At 40.8% G+C, this 22,562-nt stretch overlaps 1 protein-coding gene across 20 annotated transcripts in view; it reads right to left on the bottom strand.

The window, feature by feature from the left end:
- The window catches only part of Dlgap1 (DLG associated protein 1), an 878,199-nt gene that overhangs the window by 5,972 nt on the left and 849,665 nt on the right, over positions 1-22,562 (bottom strand). For 17 of the 20 annotated variants that reach the window (XM_040274808.2, XM_078030334.1, XM_078030332.1 and 14 more), the window contains 2 exons: positions 6,687-6,778; positions 715-867 (listed from right to left, as the gene is read on the bottom strand). In XM_040274808.2, the coding sequence (XP_040130742.1) occupies positions 715-867; positions 6,687-6,778 (245 nt within the window). Of the gene's footprint in view, positions 1-57; positions 868-6,686; positions 6,779-22,562 lie in introns of those variants that run through there. The other 3 variants (XM_078030335.1, XM_078030340.1, XM_078030339.1) reach the window with 1 other exon arrangement.

Genomic DNA, 22,562 nt, shown 5'->3' on the forward strand with positions numbered 1-22,562 from the left:
TGGATATCTGTATGAGCCTGTTGGGACCACCGTAATCAAATGTGCAATTACAGTTGGTTAATTAAAGTAAAATAATTTAAGTCTTTATTTCTAAACTGTTGCATGAGGACCCCAGTGAGCAATGTTCCCCAAGCAAGTCAACCAAAAGTAGAATTTTTGAAAAAAAAAAAAAAAATCCCAACATTTATGATTACTATGAAACTTTATGGTGTATATTTTTAAACTTGAACAACAGTGGTTTCTTTATTACTGTATTTATGAAATGGTTATCAAAGTCAGTTATTTTTCAGGGCTTCCTAGTTTTCTCAGAAACACATCCTAAGGGTATAAGGAAGTTGGACTCTTTCTCTATGGAATCATGCGCTGAAGATGTCATTTATTTTAGTTTAAAAAGCAAAATGGAGGCAGTTCCTTCCAGTGACTAAAATGGTTAAACTTAAAGTTTAATTAACAAAAAAATAAAAAATAAAAAAAAAGCTACATTCCCATTTTCCAATTCACAAAGACAGGTTTTTCTTTAAAAATATGCCTGAAACATATTACAGATAATATCCCAAATGATTACTAGGTAAACATTGTCATTACAATGAAGTTAATATGATATCAGCTCCATTTCACATTGTAAACAGCAGGACTGAATGCAGAAGCCTATTTAGACTGTCCAGTGTTTGTGCAGGTTTTTAAATGAACCATACAAAATCTACATTGTTCTACCTTCTTGTCAAGAGGATCCATCTGTTTCCAATTATTGGCCTTTAACTGATGAAGTTCATCAAATTTCATACTAATATTTTCTATGGACAACTGCAGCATGTCCCAAAACCCCGCCAAATCCTGGGAGGTGGGCCTTGGATGAGCATTAGGATTCTGTATAAGAGAAAGAAAAATATTCATGCTTTAGAGGAAGATCCACGGCAAGAACAGGACCAAAGAGGCATTTTCAAATACTTCAAATAACATAAGGAGGATCAGTTCTTTTTAGTTTTTAGATATGAGATAAAAGTGAGGCTACAAATGGTAATTTTATACACTCCTCGTTTTGAGACAGTGATTCTCAAATGTCAAGGTTGTAAAATTCCTCTGTTGTGAGACAACAAAATGATTGCATGCATATGATATGGTAAGGGGGCAGGGTCTACATGTTTGGAAAATCCTATTACAGGATGCATTTTAGCATATGGTGTTTAAGTGAAAATACCACTTTTGAGAAAATACATTATTATTAGAGTAATAAAGTATATTATTAAAAAGTATATTATTATTAGAGTAGGTACTTGACTCATGTCATACAATTTATTCAGAGAACAAATGAGGAATTTAAATTAAGATTAATTTTAATATTCATTTTGTGTGAAATACTTGAATAACAAAGGAAGACTAATAAAATAATATTTTTGAGGGGCTGTGGCTGTGGCTCAGTGGTACAGCACCTGCCTTGCTCATGTGAGGCACTGGGTTTGATCCTCAGTACCACATAAAAATAAATAAATAAAGATTTTGAGGGGCTGAGATTGTGGCTCAGTGGTAGAGCGCTTGCCTAGCATGTGTGAGGCACAGGGTTCGATTCTCAGCACCACATCTAAATAAATAAAGGTCTATCAACAACTAATAAAATATTTAAATAAAAGAAAAAAAGAAAAGTCTCTAAAAAAAGATATTGTATTCACCTACAACTAAAAAATTTTTAAAAATAATATTTTTGAAGTATTATTTTTCCTTTCTTTATTTTTTTATTTTTTTTGGTGCAAAGAATTGAACCAGGACCTCTCACATAGGTGGAAATTGATCTACTACTGAGGGATACCCCCAGCCCCTCAAAATACTATGTGCTTAGCAATTAAGATGTTACAGCAAGTCATTTTGTCATATGACTGCTTTGACAAAATCATTTGGAAATTAGTTGGTTCTAAATGGGCTATAACATAATAATATAACAAATATGACAACAATATCTATTTATACAGATATATGTATTTATATATGAATTTATGTGTGTGTGTTTCCTATTCTAGGAAATGAGTCATTACAGATACATATGTATATATGTGTGTGTGTGTGTGTGTGTGTGTATAGATATCATTACAGATATACATCTGTAATGGCTCATAAACGTTTTTCAGTGGTTAAGGATTGACTTTCTTTGTCTCTATTCACATTAGCCATGACAATAGAAAGTATGAACCTTAATTTATAAGACAGAGAAACCACATCAAGAGACTGAAGATGTCACACTCATTGCCAATTGATATCCACAAAAGTGGCTTAAGGCACTGGTTAGATGGCAGGAAACTGCCTGTGTCAGCAGCTTCTGTCTGGTATCAACTTTGGTCTCTTTTGTAAAGAACTTTTATATCTATGAATGGACTAGTATTATTGACCTGGCTCAAAATAAATACAAATAAAGATGTATTTATAATTTTACAGTTTTAAAACTACATAGTTCTGAAATTCATTGGAAGAAATAAATTCCAAAAATTTGAAGCACTGGATTCAGTATTTTAAAATCTATTCTAGGGTTTGGGAGTAGTTCAGTGGGGCAGTACGTGCTTAGCGTGCTTGAGGCCCCAGAACCCAACCAAAACCAAATCATTCCAGTGATACCTGAATTAACAAAAGAAACTCTTTGTAGTATTTTGATTTAGTTTTTTTTTTTTTAAGGGAGTTTCCTCAACATTTAGATAGTCAAAATAAATAGATAATATTCTTTGCAAAGTGTCTTCCAAATAGTTTTATGATATTACAACATATTTGTTCTTATTAGTAACTGAAAACTAAACTCTTCTTATTTTGGAGTTTTAGTGAAGTCTTCTAATAGCCCTATTGACTAAATGCACCAATGTTTCAATGCACCAATGTAAGAACTAATATATGCTGAATATCCCTTTTCCAGAACCCTTGAGACTGGAAGTTAGATTTTGAGCTTTTTAAGATTTTGGAATGTTTCCATATACTTCATGAGATATCTGGAATGGAACCCAAGTCTGAACATGAAATTCATTTATGTTTCATATACACCTTATGCACCTAGCCTGAAATTAATTTTAGACAGTATCTTTAGTGCACCTGCATTTTGTCTGTGACTTGTCATATGAGATAAGGGGTAGAATTTGTCTCTTTTTGATTTGTGGTGCTGGGAGTCGAACCCAGGGCCTTGTGCATGCAAAGCAGGCACTCTACCAACTGAGCTATAGCCCCAGCCCAAATTTTTCCCTTTTAGTGTCATGTTGGTGCCCCCAAAGTTTCAGATTTTGGAGTATTACTGATTTTGGATTTTGGATTGGTAATGCTCCATCTTACCCCACATTAGTAATGTTCAATGGGCCCAAATATCTGTAATGTTTCTTTTCTTTTCTTTTGTTTATTTGTAATGCTTTATTAAATGTCCTTAATTCTGTATCATGAGCAATTTGTTCCCTCTTTGCCCTCACATTGTCAAAAAAGATGGATGAGGAAACAGAGAGAAAAGGAAACAGAGAGAAAGGGCTTTCGTGCTTAGTCATCTCCTAAAGCAGTGGTCACGTGAGATCCCCTGCAACAAAGGGAGTGGCAGCTCACTCCTGAATCTAAACCAGGCCATCTTGGAGGTCAGAGGTGTGGGAGGGAGTGAAGGAGGAGGAGGAGGCCGTGTTCCTTGGTTTAGTTATGTTGGAAAAAGCCAACTTTTGTCCATTCATTCTAAGCCTGAGAATCGAGTCTAGGATAATGTGTAAGTGTTTTCTAAATAAAGAGCTATTATTTTTCTGCTCTTCAGAGTAGGAACTCAAGAAAGAAGGTCTGAGTCTGGTTCTGACCAATCATAGTGCCACGTTTATGCAGCTGTAGACCTAAATGGTACCACCACCAGGGGTGGAGGGGATGCCTCCATGTGGGAGAGGAGTGGAACTCAAATCCTGGGTGGGATTGGAGGGACTGAGGTCAAATAGACTGAGATTTGAGTCTTGGCTCTACCTTTTTTACCATGTGGTCCCGATTAAGTTTTTTAACTTTTCCATGCCTGTTTTCTTTTAAATTTTTTTTTCTTTAAAAAAAATTTTTTTTAGTTGTCATTAGACCTTGATTTTATTTATTTATACACAGTGCTGAGAATTGAACCCAGGGCCTCACACGTGCTAAGCAAGTGCTCCACAACTGAGCCACAACCCCAGCCCCATGCCTATTTTTCTTATCTGTAAAATCATCCTAACAGTGATGTCATTATTAACTCCAACATGGTTGTGAGGATTGAACAAGATCAGAAATCTAAAAGTTGGCAAACTAAAAGTTGTCATGGCAACTAGCACGTGGTAGGCTCTTGACCTTCTCTGCAGGGGCGTGGTTTAACCAGCACCACTGGCCCTCCTTCCCCCGTGGGACACTGTTTCAGTCCACTTATAACTGTCATTCTCATATTTTGTCACCCAAGTTTCTCCAGTGGCCAAGAAATATGAGACCATAAGGGATTAGGAAACATCAAAAGCTGGCTTTAACAAGGTTAACGTTTCCTAGAAATCAGCAAAATTTTCAAAAAAATTTTGCTACACTTTCATCTCTAAAATTGTACAATATTTGCATACTACTTCATAATAAGGGTGTGCTATATGTTCCCTGTGATGTGTACCTGGTGACTTATTCCTCACACACCTATTGGCCTGTTTGGATCCTATGGATTCATATGAGCCTTCTTACATTTAAAAAACAAAGAATTGTGTTAAATAAGATTTAGGGGCTGGGAATATACCTCAGTTGGTAGAGTGCTTGCCTTGCATGCACTAAGGTCCTGGGTTCAATCTCCAGCACCACACACACATAAAAATGATCTGTGACATAGGAAGGACCTGGTGTCTCACGTCTATAATCCCAGTTACTAGAGACTAAATCAGGAGGATTGCAAGTTCCAGGTCTGCCTGGGCAACTTGGTGAAACCCTGCCTCAAAAAATAAAACGAAGCCAGGTTCTGTGCCGCATACCTGTATCCCAGTGGCTCTGGAAGCGGAGGCAGGAGGATTGTGAGTTCAAAGCCAGCCTCAGCAAAAGCAAGGCGCTAAGTAACTCAGTAAGACCTATCTCTAAATAAAATAAAAAATAGGGCTGGGGATGTGGCTGGGGAGTGTCCCTAAATTCAATCCCTGGTACCCCCTCCCACAAGAAAATAAATAAAATGAAGCTGGGTGTAGTGACGCACACCTGTAATCCCAGCAGTTTGAGAGGATGAGGCTGGAGCATCACAAGTTCAAAGCCAGCCTCAGCAATTGAGTCAGACCCTGTCTCAAAATAAAATATAAAAAGGGCTGGGGATCTGGCTTAGTGGTTAAGCACCCCTGGGTTCAATCCCCAGCACCAAAAAATTAAAAAAAAAATTAAATGAAAAGGGCTGGAGACATAGTTCAGTAGTAGAGCACTTGTCTAGCAAGTGTGAGGCCTTTAGGTTCCATCTCCAGTACTTAAAAAAAAAAAAAAAAAAATCTGTGACACATTAGCAAATTTGCAAACTTGTGGAATTTCTGCATTTGGCACATAGCTGAAATTCAATAAAATATTTGTTGAATTGAGTTCACTTATATTTACTACTAGAAATTATCTCATAATATAGAATAGACTTCTGTGAATGTAGAAAAGGGTCAGATAATATTTGCTGAGAGAGAAGAAAAGAAACTATCAATGTATGTGTGTGTGTATGTGTGTGTATGTGTGTGTGGGGGGGCACCCAAAGGAAATATTTGAAAAGAAAAGCCTGGAGAAGAGGAATGGAGAGTGCTAATTTTTCATGCTTTATATTTTTCTTGATTGAGCCCTGGCTAGATAAATGACTTCAAGTCTGCATTTGTCCTTGTAAATGAGATTCCTTGTGAGGAGAAACAAAGTGCCATGATACAGAGTTAAAGCTCTCAATTCATATTTTGGGTCATTTGGATTGCAAATAATCATGTTTTCACTTTTTACAAATAAATTTTTAAAAAAATTTTCTTTGTTTTAGATTCAGTTGGACAAAAGCAGTTGTGCAATAAAAGCTATTCTTGTATAATTGTTTTATAGAGACAATAGTGTTCTTTTTTTTTTTTTTTTCAAAGCACTTGTAAGGAAGCGCTTGCCCTTTTAGTTTGCAATCAACTTTTAAAATGCTCTTGTTGGGGGAAAAAAAATGCCATTGTTGGTAGTGGCACTTTTCTTTCTTTGTTTTGCTTTATTATTATTATTTTTTGTATGCTCAGAAGAGTGAATTATTCCTTTGTCTCAAGAGACCAAATCTATACTTTGTGACACCTCTGAACTCTGCCCTTTGAATTAAAACAGAACACTCTGAGTAGAAAATAGTCATTGTTGTCTATTTTAGAAAAAGAATCATGATCCAAAATTATTTTCTTTGTAACATCATTTTTGAAATACCAGACTGCTTCGCATTTTGGTAGAATAATAAAATCAGAGATATCATGTGAAAACCAGGAAAATGGAAAATTTTCAGTTACAAAAGAGCAGGAAATGGAGTTTGAACTTGTTTTTTTTTTTTCTCCTCCTAAGATTCTTTAAGTGCAAAATATTTTTAATTTTAAGAAAAGTGGGAAATTGAGATTCAACTAAAAGCCTCTGTATTCCAGGTGTGAGACTCCTGGGAGTCTTGACTGGATTCAACATCAGTTCTAGTTCAGTTGGTGCTGGTCTCATGGTGCTGTAGGAACAGGAAGATCATAGGGATGGGACATATTACCTACCAGGTTTTCTTCACACAGTTCTCTGAACTGGTAGAATTTCTGGGCCATGAGAAGTTGGGCACTGCCCACTGCGGTTCGGATTTTCCCTAGAACTGAAAAGAGCAAATATACAAGAAGTTTATACATGCCCCATTGTTGAGATCTAGTCTGGTAAACAAAGCAAAGAGAAAGTTATGTTGTCATGGTTAGGAAGGAGAGCACGCACTGTGGGCACACGCCCACCCAGACAGCCCAATCCCTGTCCTTGCTCCATTGGGTCGCAGCCTTAAAGCATGAAATGAACTTGGAAAAACACACACTCATAGTGCATATTCCTTGGGAGTTCGGGAGTTTTCCATCATAGTCCTGTTGCTACCAAGAGGTGAACAGTATTTTTCTTTTAACCCCTTTTTATTGCAAGGATGAATTTCAAGTGTTGCTGGTATATTCCTTTATTTTATATGCGCTGCTGAGGGTCGAACCCAGGGCCTCACACACGCTAGGCAAGCCCTCTACCACTGAGCCACAACCCCAGCCCTATGTCAGTCTATTCATGGATTTATGGAGTCAGTAATCATGATCTTCTGGCTTTTCGAATCCGAATTTAAACACAAGAAAAGCAATTTCTCTTGGCACTCACCAGATCCCATCCATATCCTTCATTATTTTTTTTCGGAGCTTTGACACTGGACAAGAGCCATGGCCGGGTGACAGGTTTGCAAAGGAGTGACAGTGTTCAGCCTGTTGCCTAGGGAACGCCCCACCGACCCAGCTTTTACACCCCACAGCCCACTTCTCTTTTTAAAGATGGATTTAATTACCTATGCACCGTGCTGAAATAGTCTTTTTGTAAGCAAGCTACTTCTTGTCTCCCGCGCAGTGCAAGGCTAGCTCCCCGGACTGGCGGGCGGGCGTGCCGGGACCGGCGGAGCGCTCTGCGCAGAGCATCCAAGAGGTCTGCGTGTCCCCGGGGCTCCCCCTGCATCCCCCCCTCCGCCGACCCCCGCACAGCTGCGGCTGCTGGATCCCCGCCACAAGGCGGTTCGCAACACGCCCTCTCCGCCAGGCACAAGGGGAGGGGAGAAGGTGCCCACATGCAAAATTAGAGAGGGAGAACCGAGTCTCTCCGAAGAGCCCTGGCGCAGTTTGGAAACCTTCCTGCGGGGAGAAGAGTCTAGGATTTAAGCCATCTGGGTTTTGTGGCACAGAATGTGAGAGTCCCAGAGTGGAATTAGGTCTCCTTTTCTGGACCACATTCCTTACAACGTCTGAAGAGAAGAAAACAAAAAAGAAAAAGAAACTTCATTTCCCAGAGTTTTCTAGGGATTTGCTCCTCTGTTTGTTCACAACTGCCAGGCTGGAATAATGGTTTATGGTACCCATTATACCTAGGCTCTACTCAAATATTTCAGCATTCCCACACATGTAACTCAGAGCGCTTATAAATTCTTCCATATGTCACCAGTCAGACTGAACAGTTCACCGGCAGACATCTGCCTCTTCTTCATATCAAGGGGTCCCCCTGGACAGCCCTTTGGCAGCAAATTCCTTAGGCCTAAATTTTTCACTTTCTTTTCAATCCGCTTTTATAATCTTTTGGGATGGTTATCCTTTCCCTCTTGAACTCAGAAATCAGTTGTGTGAGGCCTCTTTTTCCTTTTTCTAGATCCCCAAAGCAGAAAGGACAGCTCACAGAGACACAAGGTGGCCTGATGGTTCAGAGTTCAGGCCTTAAGCGGGTCTGAATCTTTGCTCCAACGCTTACTAGCCACTTGCCTTGGAAAAGTCACTTAATCTGTTTTTCATATATAAGATGGGTGCTAAGGGTACCTATTCATAGGATTGTGGTAAAGGTTAAAAGCACTATGTATATGAATCTCTTAGGAGAACATCGGATAAACAGTAAGTATGTGATAAATGTTGGTTATAATCTAGGATCAGAAAACTATGTTACTTCCATAGGTGTGTCAACTATAAGAGCCATACTTGCCCTGGCAAGTAGAGAAGAGGAAAAACACAAAGTGTGGACTATTTACAGATGACTGTTCCAGATCTGGGAAGGTGCACAGAACAGGGACTTCCTAAGTAAGCATGTGGTATTAGGCAAACTCTGAGGTACCTGGAAACCACTCTGAATTATCTTGCCGGCAGGATTATGACACAGCAAATCTCGGAATAAATCCTGGAAACTTAAATCAAGGGTACCTGATTCTCCAATTTGCTGGTTGGCATTCTATAGCTTCTGGGAACTATCATAGGAACTTATCAGCTATTCGGATACACTTCAAAACTTGGAGCTAAAGGTTTTCAATTTTATCTGAACACCTGAGCTACATATGAAACCACAAAATAAGAGCAGCTATGATAATGATTCTCAAAAGAGGAGAAAGCGCTGGTCTAAACAACCATTTGGGTGACCAACACGCACCCATATAGGTAGGGGACAGTTTGGCTGTTTCTTGGATGTAAAAACAAGGGACGTTGGGGGCTGGGGATGTGGCTCAAGCGGTAGCGCGCTCGCCTAGCATGCGTGCGGCCCGGGTTCGATCCTCAGCAGCACCACATACCAACAAAGATGTTGTGTCCGCCAAGAACTAAGAATAAATAAATGTTAAAATTCTCTCTCTCTCTCTGTCCCCCTCTCTCTCACTCTCTCTTTAAAAAAAAAAAAAAAAAAAAAAAAAAAAAAAAAAAAAAAAAAAAACAAGGGACGTCTTTCTTCATTCAGCAAAATTTGGAGAGAGCCCTGGATGCAGAGCCTTGGTGACAGTATCTTGCGTGGAGTTGTGGCCCTTCTGTTTCTTAGGTTTTTTCTCCTCAAGTTCCTGGGATGGAAATTCCCTGCTGGCTGCAGGATACTTGCATCTCAAGTGATGATCTTTCCTAGGCCAAGGGTGAGGAAATGACTTCTTTGGCCTGAGTGCAACAGGAGGGCTCGGGACAAGCAGGTAAGAACTCATATTTCCTTGTCCTCCACTCTTCCTTTTTCAGAATAAAACATTCAACTTTAATTTTAAGAAGAAATCTCTAACGGCATTTTGGGGGGATTTTGTTGTTATTTTCTCCATTAGACATCCACTTGGTGTGTGAGACAAAATGTTTTCTCCTGAAAGTAAATTTTATATTATTACATATGTTTTGAGGAAGTAAGAACTTGTAAACAATAAATGGTTAATTACAGAGGAAGTAAAAATGCAGAAATAAAGGAGCGAAGAAATTGCTAAAGAAATGAGAGAAAGCAGCTTACTGATGAGCTTTTTGTTTGTTTGTTTGTTTGTTTTTACAGTATTATGGATTGAACCCAGGGACTCTTGCATGCAAGACAGGTGCTCTACCATACTGTTGCCCCCAGCTCTTGGTGTTGTTTTGAAACTACTCTGAAATGTCCAACAGCAATCTTACAGCAGGATGGGAAGAGAAATACTTTTCTCAGGGACTCTATTTTTTTTTTTTATATTTATTTTTCAGTTCTCATCGGATACAACATCTTTGTTGGTATGTGGTGCTGAGGATCGAACTTGGGCCGCACACATGCCAGGCGAGTGCGCTACCGCTTGAGCCACGTCCCCAGCCTTCTCAGGGACTCTAGGTAAAGGAGAGTAAGGGAGAAATATCCAGTGAAATATATAGGCCGCAACTATATATTGAGGGCTTTTTTTACACATACCAAAGAGCCCAAGCTGATGCTGGAAAGTCCCGGAAGAGGCCTAGATATAACACATCTTTCCAAGGTTAGTCTTACTGTAGCCTGGTGTCAGGTAACTTTGTGGGAGCTGGGCTGGTCCTCAAGGCCAAAGCTAAAAAGTCCAGAGGAGCCTGAAAAGATGAGTGGGATCTAGCTGAAAACTGGTAGATGAGGCCAGTTACATTTTTGTGGAGCAGGGATAATCCTGTGATTAGCATTATGATAGATGGATATGACATTGTAGTAAGTAAGACAAGGTCCCTACCCTCATGGAACTTATATCCTGGGGGAGAGTAATGGGAAAAAGTGATAGCAAACATACAAATACAGATACGTCTTGCACTTGGTAGAGGACAGGTAGCAGCCAGATGGAGCTAAGCTTGATTGAGCAACTCAAGAGTAGCAAATTCTTTAAATGGTGGCCAGAGACTACTGAAGGATTTTCCCTCTTTCCCAGGAAATGGAAAACAAACAAACCAAAAGCAGCGCTGAAGTAGTTTCAGCTGCAAAATGAAAATGTATCTGGATTAAACAGCTTCAGTAATCATAATTTGATGATGCCATTGTTTTTATTTGAAAAACAATTAAGATACTTTCAGGAAATTCGTATTTTCCTATTAAAGCATAGTAGAGCAAATATTCATATGTGTTCTCTCTCAAAAGAACCGATATTAATTTTTTATTGGATTTGCTTCTGGATTGTCCCCATTCCCTGGCTGCCTCCTCTCTCTTCAATAAAATGAAGCCTTACAGATAAAACACATGTTCTCCACTCCCGCCCCATTCCCTCTCTCCCCAAGGTAATCCACACAGAGAATGACGGTTCTAGTGGTTCAATGGAATAGTCCTACCACTGAGTTCATTAAATCTCTTCTCTGTTCCTGGAAAGGTGATAAGTCAGGGACTTTCTGAGTGTAAACCAAAGGGCAATGGATTGGGGATGAGATCCTGTGGCCTTAAGGAGAGATTTTCTCTGGACATCAGAATAGGGTTTTAAGACTTTGTGAGTCGGGGCTGGGGATGTGGCTCAAGCGGTAGCACGCTCGCTTGTCATGTGTGTGGCCTGGGTTCCATCCTCAGCACCACATACAAAGATGTTGTGTCTGCCGAAAACTAAAAAATAAATATTAAAAATTCTCTCTCTCTCTTTAAAAAAAAAAAAGACTCTGTGAGTCCAGGAGGTCCTGGGTTCCAATGTAGTTGGTTTCTCCCACACTTAAATTCATGAGATCCTTCCAGCTTGTTCAACCAAAATTGGTCTCTATATAGGTGTACATATAGGTCTATACAGATCTTAATGTCCCCCAAATCTTAACTGGTGAAGGCTTGGTCACCAGCCTGTAGAAGGTGAGGCTTACTGGAGGAAGGTAGGTCATTGGGGGTGTGCACTTAAAGGGGATAGTGGGACCGTGGTCCCTTCTTTATCTTCCACTTCCCAGCTGCAATGAGATGAGCAGTGTCCTCTGTCATATGCTCCCACTATGATGATGTCCTGTGTCATCACAAGTCCAAAGTAACAGGGCTAGTGACCATGGACTGAAATTGTGAGCCAAACCTTTTCCTTTATTAAGTTGATTTTTTTTTTTTTTACATTTATTTATTTTTTCTTAGTTCTCGGCGGACACAACATCTTTGTTGGTATGTGGTGCTGCTGAGGATCGAACCCGTGCCGCACGCATGCTAGGCGAGCGCGCTACCACTTGAGCCACATCCCCAGCCCCTATTAAGTTGATTTTCTCAGGTATTTTGTCACAGTAACAGGAAGCTGATGAACAAACCATGGCCAAGTTTTTACCATTCATCTCCCTTAAGGCACAGACAATACATCTTCTAGAATAATGATCTCTGCTATATCTCCCAGACACGTCATTTAACTGTGACTTATACCATCTATTTGTGTGATACTAATCATACAATAAGCCTTACTTTGCTTTGCAACACTTTTTAAAATAGAAATAAATCTAGTTTCTCCAGGTATCTTCTAGGCACTTGATGGGGAAGTTTGTGGACCCCTTCCTCACTTTCTTTTCCTTCCTCAGCTCCTTTGTTAGTTTGTCCCTCAGTGGAAGAAACAAACAACAAGAAAAACTGTTGCTGGGTGAAATTCTAATTACGAAGTGGGCATATTTTTACAAATTACACTTATAATTCCTGGAACTTCTCACTACACAGTGAGAAGTTTTTTATTTTGAGACAACATCTTACTAACTGGCCCAGGCTGGCCTTGAACTTACAGTCCCCTGAGTCAGTCTTCCAAGTAGCTTGAATTACAGGAGTGTACCACCTTATTCAGCTTAAATTATTATTATTTTATATCAACACTGTCTTTGTCTTATCTAATTGGGTCCTCACAGAACCCTCTGAGGCAGGGTAGACAACCTCATTACATTTGAGGAAATTTGGGCTTAAACTAGGAAGTGCCATCCCTGGGGTACTTCTGCTGTGTCCAGATCCCTGTCTTTGAAGTGCAAGTTGGGCTTTTCCCTCAACACTTATGGAAAATTGGGTCTAAATCTGCTGAAGTGAAAGCCATCTATGTATGAGTCTTTCCTTTCTTCTTGATTTGTATTTTATTTTGTGCTAAGGATTGAACCCAGGGGTGCTCAACCACTGAGCCACATCCCCTTTTTATATTATATTTAGGGACGGTGTATCTCTGAGTTGCTAAGCACCTTGCTAAATTGCTGAGGCTGGCTTTGAACTCACGATCCTCCCGTTTCAGCTTCCCAAGCCACTGGGATTACAGGTGTGTACCACTTCGCCTGGCTTCTTCTTTCTTTTTTTTACTTTGGTAAGAACACTTAACGCGTACTCTCCCCTCTTGATTTTTAAGTACACGATAGCTGAATGATCTCTAGAACTTGTTCATCTTGCATAACTGAAATTTTATATTTGTGATTAGCAACCCCTCATTTCCCCCTTTCCCCATCCGCTAGCTCCTACCTTTGACTTACTCTATGAATTTGTTTGTTTTTGTTTTCTTTTTTGGTACTGGGGATTGAATCCAGGGCCATTAACCACTGAGCCACATCCCCAGCCCTTTATTATTATTATTATTTTTTATTTTGAGACAGGGTCTCACTAAATTGCTGGCTTTGAACTTGCTAAGATTATGAGGCTGGCCTCAAACTTGCAATCTTCCTGCCTCCACCTCCTGAGCTGCTGGGATGACAGGTGCGCACCACCATGCTTGGTTGTTTTTGTTTTCTTCTTAAGATCGGAGGGTCTTGCTGTGTTGCCCAAGCTGGTCTTGAACTTCAGGGCTCAAGGGATCCTCCTGATTCAGCCTTCCAAGAAACTGGGATAACGGAAATGCCCCTACATCAGGCTTTGAATCTGCCTATTGTAGATAATTCATATAAGTAGAATCATACAGTATTAATCATTCTGTAGCTGGTTTATTTCACTTAGTGTCATGTCTTTCAGGTTCATCCATGTTGTCATATACGACTCCCTTATTTGTAAGGCTGAATAATGTTCCACTGTATGCACAGATCGTCTTTTCTTTGTTCTCAAAGTGTCATTGCTGTCCTTTATCAATACTCTTAAGCCAGTGCCAATGGATGGCAGGTGGAAGGGAAAGGGTGGAACAAATCAGTGGGGGAATTTGAAAAAAATTCCCCCAACCCCATCACTGTCCCACAAGAAGAAGGAAAAGCAAAACATGTCTACGTGAAGTGACATTTCAGTTTTGAAAAGAATGGAGAAAACAGTGCTAACCTGACAGAGCTGGCAAATATATATTGTAAGCTCTGTGTTTTCTTTTAAAGATTCTATATCATAATGAGAAGCAGAGAAAGAAGGACCATTTTGTGGGGTAGGGTCATTTATGCAAAATATGATTTGAGATCTACATTCAATTAAAAAATTCAGACTTTTAGAAAAGAGCATATTTCCTCTCTCTCCTTGGCCCCTATGGGGTATGGTTTTAATTTGGTGAACAAGGAGGAGGTATAAAAGGCACAGGAGTGGAGAGAATTAACTTTTTTTTTTTTTTTTTTTTTTTTTTTTTTAACCTTGCAAGTGAATCTATGGTAGCTGCAAAGAGTTTGGGTTTACTGGTAATAGCAAGGTAAAACAAAGACTGATTCCTTTGGAGATATGCCTGATTTTCTTGCTGAGTCAAAATCCAGATTGCACGACTTGGGGATATAGCAGAGATGGAGCCCATGCTCAGCCCTGTGGGGGCCCTGGGTCCAATCTCCAGCACCAGAGGGGGAAAAAAATCAATAAGCATAATTATCATATGTATCCTTTCATATTCCCAGAGGATTAGGTCCCTAGACCTCAAGAGACAGAAGCACTGGTTTCTCTGTTTCCAGTTTTTATTTACCATGTGGGACTCCAACATCATCCAGCCACCACTTTAAGGCTTCAGATATAGAAGAATAGAAACATTTCTCACATCTTTAATGTAGCTTCCCTGACACCTGGATGCAACATATCATTACAGAGAAGTGTGTCCCCCAGGGGTGAAAGTTACCAGGTAGAAATCTTCACATTTCTTTACCATTTCCACTGATATTCACCTACCGTCTTCTTTCCAGTTGAACTTCCTTCCTTCCCCACCCTTCTTCCTCCTTTCATTGCAGTACTGAGAGGTGAACCCAGGGCCTTGCACACGCTAGGCAATTCTATCTCTGAGCTATACCTCTAGCCCCAGAGAGTGTTCTTGTCTCATATTATTCTCATGCTGAAGACACTTCCAGGGTTTCCCCCATGCTCTTAGTTGGTTTGTACTGCTATAACAGAATTCCAGGACTGAGTCATTTACAAATAGAAATCCATTTCTCACAGTTCTGGAGGCAAGTCCAAGCTCAGGGTCCCAGCAGGTGGCATGCCTGGTGAGAACTGCTCTTGGCTTTCAAGATGGCACCTTGTTACTGAGTCTGTACATGGTGGAAGAGACAGGAGAAGAAGGAATCCACTCCCGCAAGCACTTTTGTAAGAGCTCTTAATGATCTGTTAAAGGCCCCACCCCTTAACATTGAGACATTAGTAATTTAGTTTCAACCCATGAACTGGGAAAGACATAGGCCATCGCACTTATTATCCATGGGATAAACTCAAAACCCTCTTCAATGGGGCAGGGAAGGCCAAAGTATCCAGCCTTCCTTTCCTTCATTCCCAGAGTGCTCCAGGAACACACGGCTGGCCAGGTCCCCAAGATGTTTCTTTTCTCCTTGTCATTGCTGGAGTTAAACACTAAGCTGGGGGTTCTCTCTTCATCTTAGGCCCTGTCCCTTTGCCTCCCAATGGCTTCATCCCTCTGATTCAGCTCACACATTCCGCTTCAGAAAGCCTTATCTCTCCTCACCTCTCCCTCCTCCGGCTCCTCAGATCCCCATGCTTATCTGGCTCTGCCCTTTCCTCATTCTTCCCAGCTCTATCTCATTCTATGCTTGATTTCCAGCCCGACCCTGGGCTCTTTGATCACACGGACTGAACCCAGGTAACCCCAGGTATATCCCCCTGAAGGAGTAAGTTTTGAAATTAATTGAGTCATATGAACTGTATGTCAACCTGAAAGCAAATTAACTACGACATTCTAGTCCTTAAGCATTTTGATCTTTTAAGGTTGTATCATTTCTTGCATCACTTTTTGACCTTTTTTTTTTTTTTTTTTTTTTGTAGTGCTGGGGAATTGAACTCAGCGCCTCATGCATGCTAGGGAAGTGCTCTACCACTGAACTACATCTCCAGCCCCTCCTGTATCACTTTTTAAATGACAGTATTAAATGATTTGCTGATACAGTCTGAGCCGGGCTACTGGGGTTATCTTTTATGATGCTCCTTGCAGTGGCTGAGCTGGAAAAGTCGAATCACCTGGGATAAATTGAACATGTTTGTGGGTCAATTAAATTTCCTTATGCAGAATCTGCTCAATTTCCAATGAGGTTATGTCCCAATAAGTGCACTGTAAATTGAAAATATCTTATGTCCAAGATGCATGTAATCTGCCTAACCTGCTGATCCTTCGGGCTTAGGAATACGGTCCTCTATAAAGACCCAGTTGCTTCCTCTCTGATTGGGAGATTACTTGGGGATGCAGCTCACTGCTACACTGAAACATCCATCATCAGCTCAGCCTAGGAAAAGAGCAAAATTCCAAACTCCAAAATATGGTCTTCAGTGAGTGCATATTGCTTTCAAACCACTGCAAGTCAGGTATCGTTCATACTCAAGTCTTGGCTTCTTTTTATTTTATTTACTTATTTTTTTTTGTGGTGCTGGGGATTGAACCCAGGGACTTGTACATGCTAGGCAAGTGCTCTACCAACTGAGCCATATCCCCAGCCCCTTGGCTTCTTTTTAATCACCTGAATTATTGACTTTTCATGTTGAAGTCTTAAGGGGTGTAGGAAGAGAGAAGAATGAAAAGAAGGAAGGAAGGAAGGAAGGAAGGAAGGAAGGAAGGAAGGAAGGAAGGAAGGAAGGAAGGAAGGAAGGAAAGAAAGACCCGCTTAAAGTCACATGGGTCTGACATTCCAAATCTGTGTGATTTCATCAAGTCGATATTGCCCACAGTGAGACACTCTATTTTTTTAAAAATATTTTTTTAGTTTTACATGGACATATCTTTATTTTGTATTTATTATTATGTGGTGCTGAGGATTGAACCCAGTGCTTCATATGTGCAAGGCAAGCGCTCTACCACTGAGCCCCAGCCCCAACCCTACAGTGAGATGCTCTTATTTATGAGTGTGTCCTCATGGCAAAGAATTTCTCCAGCCTGTGGCTCACACACATCTGTGATCCAGAGCGGCTGACCACATGTAGCTTACATGAGTCTATTTCATTCCTGACACTGCATTTCACAGGAATTAATTAATTTATTTCTTCCTTCCTTCCTTCCCTCCTCCTTCCCTCTCTCTCTCTCTCTCTTTTCTTTCCTTCCTCTTTCTCCTTCTCCTTTCTTTAAGGAGCCTAAACTTGGTGTCTAATCAATAATGAATCAAATTTTCAAGCAGAAACATTCCTATACACTAAAACCAAGGGCTCTAGGGAGAAAACATTGTTTAGATTTTAAAGAGCAGGTTTATGCCAGGTATGGGGGAAGGAACCCAGAGCTCCCATACTGTCTTCAGATGTGCCACCCTCCGGGAGCCTCTGTGTATCCAGCTACCCAGTGGGAGTTCTCTGAAACCCTATCCTTTTGGGTTTCTATAGACACTTCATTGCTGAGGCATGAGTAAAACACAGACAACCACACTGAAATGTGCCTGAACAAAACCGGTAAGATCTAATGGTAACAGACTGGGTGGGGAAACCCAGCAAGACTTGTCTGTTGGGATTCTTGAGCTTTCCTTCCTCAGGGATATGGGGCAAGACCCCTTCTGAAATGGGGGTCTTATCATTTGCTATCAGAAGTGGCAGTTCAGAGAATTTCCTTATGGCCAACTGCAAGGTGGAAGATTAGCGTTCTATGACTTGCCTTGGGGAAGAGAAATTCTAGTTCTGTGGGCTGCCTTGGGAAGGAGTTATGAGCAGGAATCATGGATAAAATATACATTCTCTATAGAGATGATGGATGACATTCTACACACACACATCTCACAAGATCACAGAATTACAAGCTAATTTCATTTCGTTCAACTTTCAAAGACTCTGAACGGTCTTTATTTACTTATGTAATATGTATGATATAACTGCTTCATGGCCAATATAAGTAGAAATATGAATCCAAAGTACAACCTTCTTTTACTAATAAGTCTCCTATATGGAAAAAAAATTTTTTTAATTACCTAACTTTTTTTTGGTGTGGGGGATAGTGTCTTGCTATGTTGCCCAGGCTGGTTTGAGACTCCAGGGCTCTTCCTGCCTGAGTCTTTGCTTCATCTCTTGCCCTTGTAATGACCTTTGTGATCGACTGATAAATGTTAAGTGTTTCCTCCAAGTTCTGTGAGTTATTCAAGCAGATTTACTAAACTGGAAGAGGGGGTTTGGGAACCCAGATTCACAGCCGCTCTGTCAGAGCACAGGTTACAACGTGGAACTTGTGAGTGGCATCTAAAGTGAGCCAGCCTTGGGAACTGACCTGCAACCTCTCTCTAGGTAGACGGGGTCAAAATTGAATGAGTTAGAGGACACCCAGCAGGTGTCCAGAAGAGCACACTGATTGCTTGTTTACTGGTAAATCTTTGCTTACTGACAAATCCCTGAAGCTTGTGGGAACACAGGAGTGATTTGTATTGTGGGTGCAGCATTTGAGTTGTTTTTACCTCCCGTATCTACATGATTTTCTTCAACGATATAAAAGAAAAGAGCTCTGGGTTTGAAGTCTTGCTGCATTTTTATTCCACAGAAATAGTTCTTGTTGAAGAAAGCAATCAGATCTTATTTTGTGAGTCAGTCCCCCTCTCACTGACCACTGGAAGAAAGGAAACTCCAAGGCCCAGGAACAGATGGGTTTCCAGGCCTGGTGCTGCCTTGAACTTCACCCCTTCCTGCCTCCGTGCCCTCCTCAGCCTCCGCACACCATTCCCACAAAGCACACCCACAGAGGATGCTCTCCATCTCCCTCTGGCACCAGCAAAATGAATGGTGCATTTTCAAAAGTTAAACACAAGGCATGTTCCATTCGATTTCCTTTTCATGACTGCCACTTCCTCTGTGGTCACTAATTTCAGGTTGGCCAGAACTTATAAAAGAGACTGTGCAGCAGTGTGTGTGTGTGTGTGTGTGTGTGTGTGTGGTGTGTGTGTCTGTGTGTGTTGTGTAGAGTGGGGGTGGGGAGAGACCTTTGGAAGGTTTTATTCTCACCTTACTTCAAAAGTAAGGTGAGAATAAAACCAAAAGCAGCCAGGATGCACCCAGGGTGCTCTGCTTAGCAATGCTGGGGGGCGGATGAATGGCAGACCTCATAGAGAGCTGCTTTGTCTGCTGCCCACTATTTCACGGGCTGCACAGATACAGCAGAGGCAATCCCAGGCAGACGAAGCCTGGTGATCGCACTGATAGCCAGTCATAATAATGACTGTGCACAGCTTCCGTAACCAAACCTGAAACCCCGCAAAGGCCCACTGCGGCTTTCATCACCAGCTCCCCCCATTCCTGGCCAAGGCTCACAAGCCTTCTGGGGGATGGAAGGCCAAGTTTCACTAACTTGGATGCTATTACCAGGCAAAATTAAAGTGGAAAGAATCTGCCTCCCACACACAGGTTCTAGGTCTATCAGCTCATTTCAGATAAAGCCTGAAAATTCTGCTTATAAGTTGTCCACCATGCAGGAGGCAAAGATAGATTTCGAAGTACAATCAACTGCTATTTCATCCTTGGGCCACAGAAATCTGAGCCTGTCCCCACCCTCCCCCGCCAGACTGCATTCCTAGTTAGAAGCATTCGGTTCCATCTGGCCGGTTCATTCCCGGTTAGATAATACCAGACGTATCTATGTAACATACAAGCCACTGTCAAATAGCACTGAGCCATCTCCCTGAGACAGCTGTTTCACACAAGAGCTTCATTGTCTGAGAAGAGCTTGTATCATTTTACTTCAAGAGCCCAGGGAACAGGCATTCTGTCAACTGCCATGGTTTGGAGGGACCCTGGCTCACAGCAGTTTCATTATTTTGTTATCAAGCCAAAAAAACCTACTATCAACTGTGAGGGGTGAAGGTTTAAAACAAGAACTAAAGTCTTTGTTCTGCTTTGCTTTTATCAGGGAAAATAATAGCTCCACAGACCCACACAGGATTTACGTTTATACTTTTGCAAAGACAACTTGAGGTAACCTGCTTCACACTGAGTGCTTTTTTTTTTTCTTTCTTTTATCTTCCCTGGGTAATACATTTAGTCACTTCCAGGTATATTAGGAAAAGCGTTTTCCAGGCCAGAAACAGTATCTCTAGAAGGTGCTGTAAGATTAACAGCATCACAAAATAATTGATAACTAAGAAATTATTTAAATGAAATCAATCTTTTCCTCAACGCTCTATTATAAAAAGATAACTACACCACATTCCAAATCTGTAATCCAGGTTGTCATTGAAAAGATAGATTGCTTACCAAACTTTTGCCCCACTCCTGTGGACATACTATATTTTGAAATTAAAAAGACATTTAATAAAATATCTTACATTTTTATGGAAATGGTGATACCCTCCAGCGCTGCAGCCTTTAGAAGGGGGTAATTTTTCTTTCTTTAGACTGTGGTAAAATATATAACAGATTTACTGTTTTAACTTTTCTTTCTTTCCTTTTTTTTTTTTTTTTTTGTGGTACTGGAGATGGAATCTAATACCTTAGGCATGCTAGACAAGTGCTCTTTCACTGAACTACACCCAAAGCCCAATAGTTTTTTTTTTTTTTAAATCAATACTATGGATTGAACCCAGGCATCATCTACCACTGAGCCACATCCCATCTCATTTTATTTTGAGACAGGCTCTCACTGAGTTGCCTAGGCTGACCTGGAACTTTAGTCCCCCAACTCACTGGCCCATGCCACAGTACCTCGCATCCTACCATTTTTAAGGGTATTGAAGGTGCTACGTACATTTAAAAATATTTAAAAATTGGGAAAACTCAATATCCCACAAAACAAATTGAGAAAGTATGATGAGAATTCTCCTTTTTCTCACTCTGTCGTATTTATCTTTCCATGACAACTCTGAAGAGATCACATCTCCTGGGAGAATATTGTTAAGAAGCTACCTTTTCCCCTCACCAAAAAGAGAACACATAAAATTGATTACATGCCTAAAGCATAAGAGTATGAAATCCTAGCCGTGGGCTGTGGTGCATGCCTGTCATCTCAGTGGCTTTGAACGCTCAGGCAGGAGGATCGCGAGTTCAAAGCCAGCCTCAGCAACTTAGTCCCTAAGCAACTCAGGGAGACCCTGTCTCAAAATGTGCTGGGGATGTGGTTCAGTGCCCCTGGGTTCAATCCCAGTACTAAAAAAAAGGATTAACCTCCAGGAAGCTACCTTATCATCATGCTGAAGAGAGTTCCTTCTTATATAGGACCCAAAGAGCATATGAAGTAGCTTGGCTAAAAAGAGAGAGATAACTGTACTTGACCTCTTTGTCAAAGCTATTTTTGTGATGTCTACAGATTCAAAACAAACAAATAAGCCAACAAAACCGGTTACTGAGAACTTGGCTCTTCCCTGCCAATTTCTAATAAAAAAGAGAAAAGGTTAAATCAGAGACTGAGTAAAACAAAGGCCCTCTGAACACCAGGCCCGGTTATCAGAACAGAATGGTGGTTGCCAAGGAACCAGGGGCAGATATGTGTGGAGAGCTTTACCCAGGGCAGTGCCAAGCCACACAAAGTATCATTATCTTGTCAAATGTTATTCATGTTGTATCTGTTCTATCAGACGCTTCTGTGTTCTGTGACCTTGGACAAGATACCGCCAGAGAGCCGTTTGGAGGGCAAATAAAACAGCACCTGTCAAAGTCTCTAGTCTAATGTCAGGGACATTGTTAAGGACAAGATGAATATTCTTTCCTGTGCTTCCATCCTCCCTTCTCTGCTGTGGAGGGTGGCTACCGCTTAGGATCTGGATTTGCCTCATTTCAAATGGGTAACTCTGCCCTGGGAGTTGGATGCTATACCAGTGAGAATTTTGGAATCATAGCAGTTTTAAGCTAGTATTTCTCCACAGAATGAAAAAAATGGAGATCTTCAAGTGTTTGTGAAATGGAATTGCATCTTTTTTTTTTAGTTTTAGGTGGACACAATATCTTTATTTTACATTTATAGGGTGCTGAGGATCGAACCCAGTGCCTCGTGCATGCTAGGCGAGCACTCTACCACTGAGCCACAATCCCAGCCCTGGAATTGTATCTTAATAGCTGGAAAGCGCATGGGAGGTTCATCTAGACTATTCATCTTTTGTATCACTTCTTTTTTTTTTCTTTTTTTCTGGGTGTATGTATGACACTGGGGATTGAACCCAGAGCCTTGTGCATGCAAGGCAAGAAGTCTACCAACTGAGCTATATCCCCAGCCCCATTTCTGTATCACTTTTGTGGCATGTGTCCTTGTCTTTCTGACAAATCTTTGCCCTCATCCAAAGAGCTCAATATCTCAGAAATATATGTCCCTGAAGCTCTGTCAAGCACAGCTGCTAGTCACTTGCTGTGGTCTGAATATGTGTGTCCCATATTCATATGCTGAGGTCTAATCACTGAGGTGATAGTATTAAGAGATGGGGCCTACAGTAGGGTGGACCCTCACAAACAGGATTAGTGCCATTATAAAT

The sequence above is a fragment of the Ictidomys tridecemlineatus genome, chromosome 13 (genome assembly GCF_052094955.1).
Source record: "Ictidomys tridecemlineatus isolate mIctTri1 chromosome 13, mIctTri1.hap1, whole genome shotgun sequence".
NCBI lineage: Eukaryota > Metazoa > Chordata > Mammalia > Rodentia > Sciuridae > Ictidomys > Ictidomys tridecemlineatus.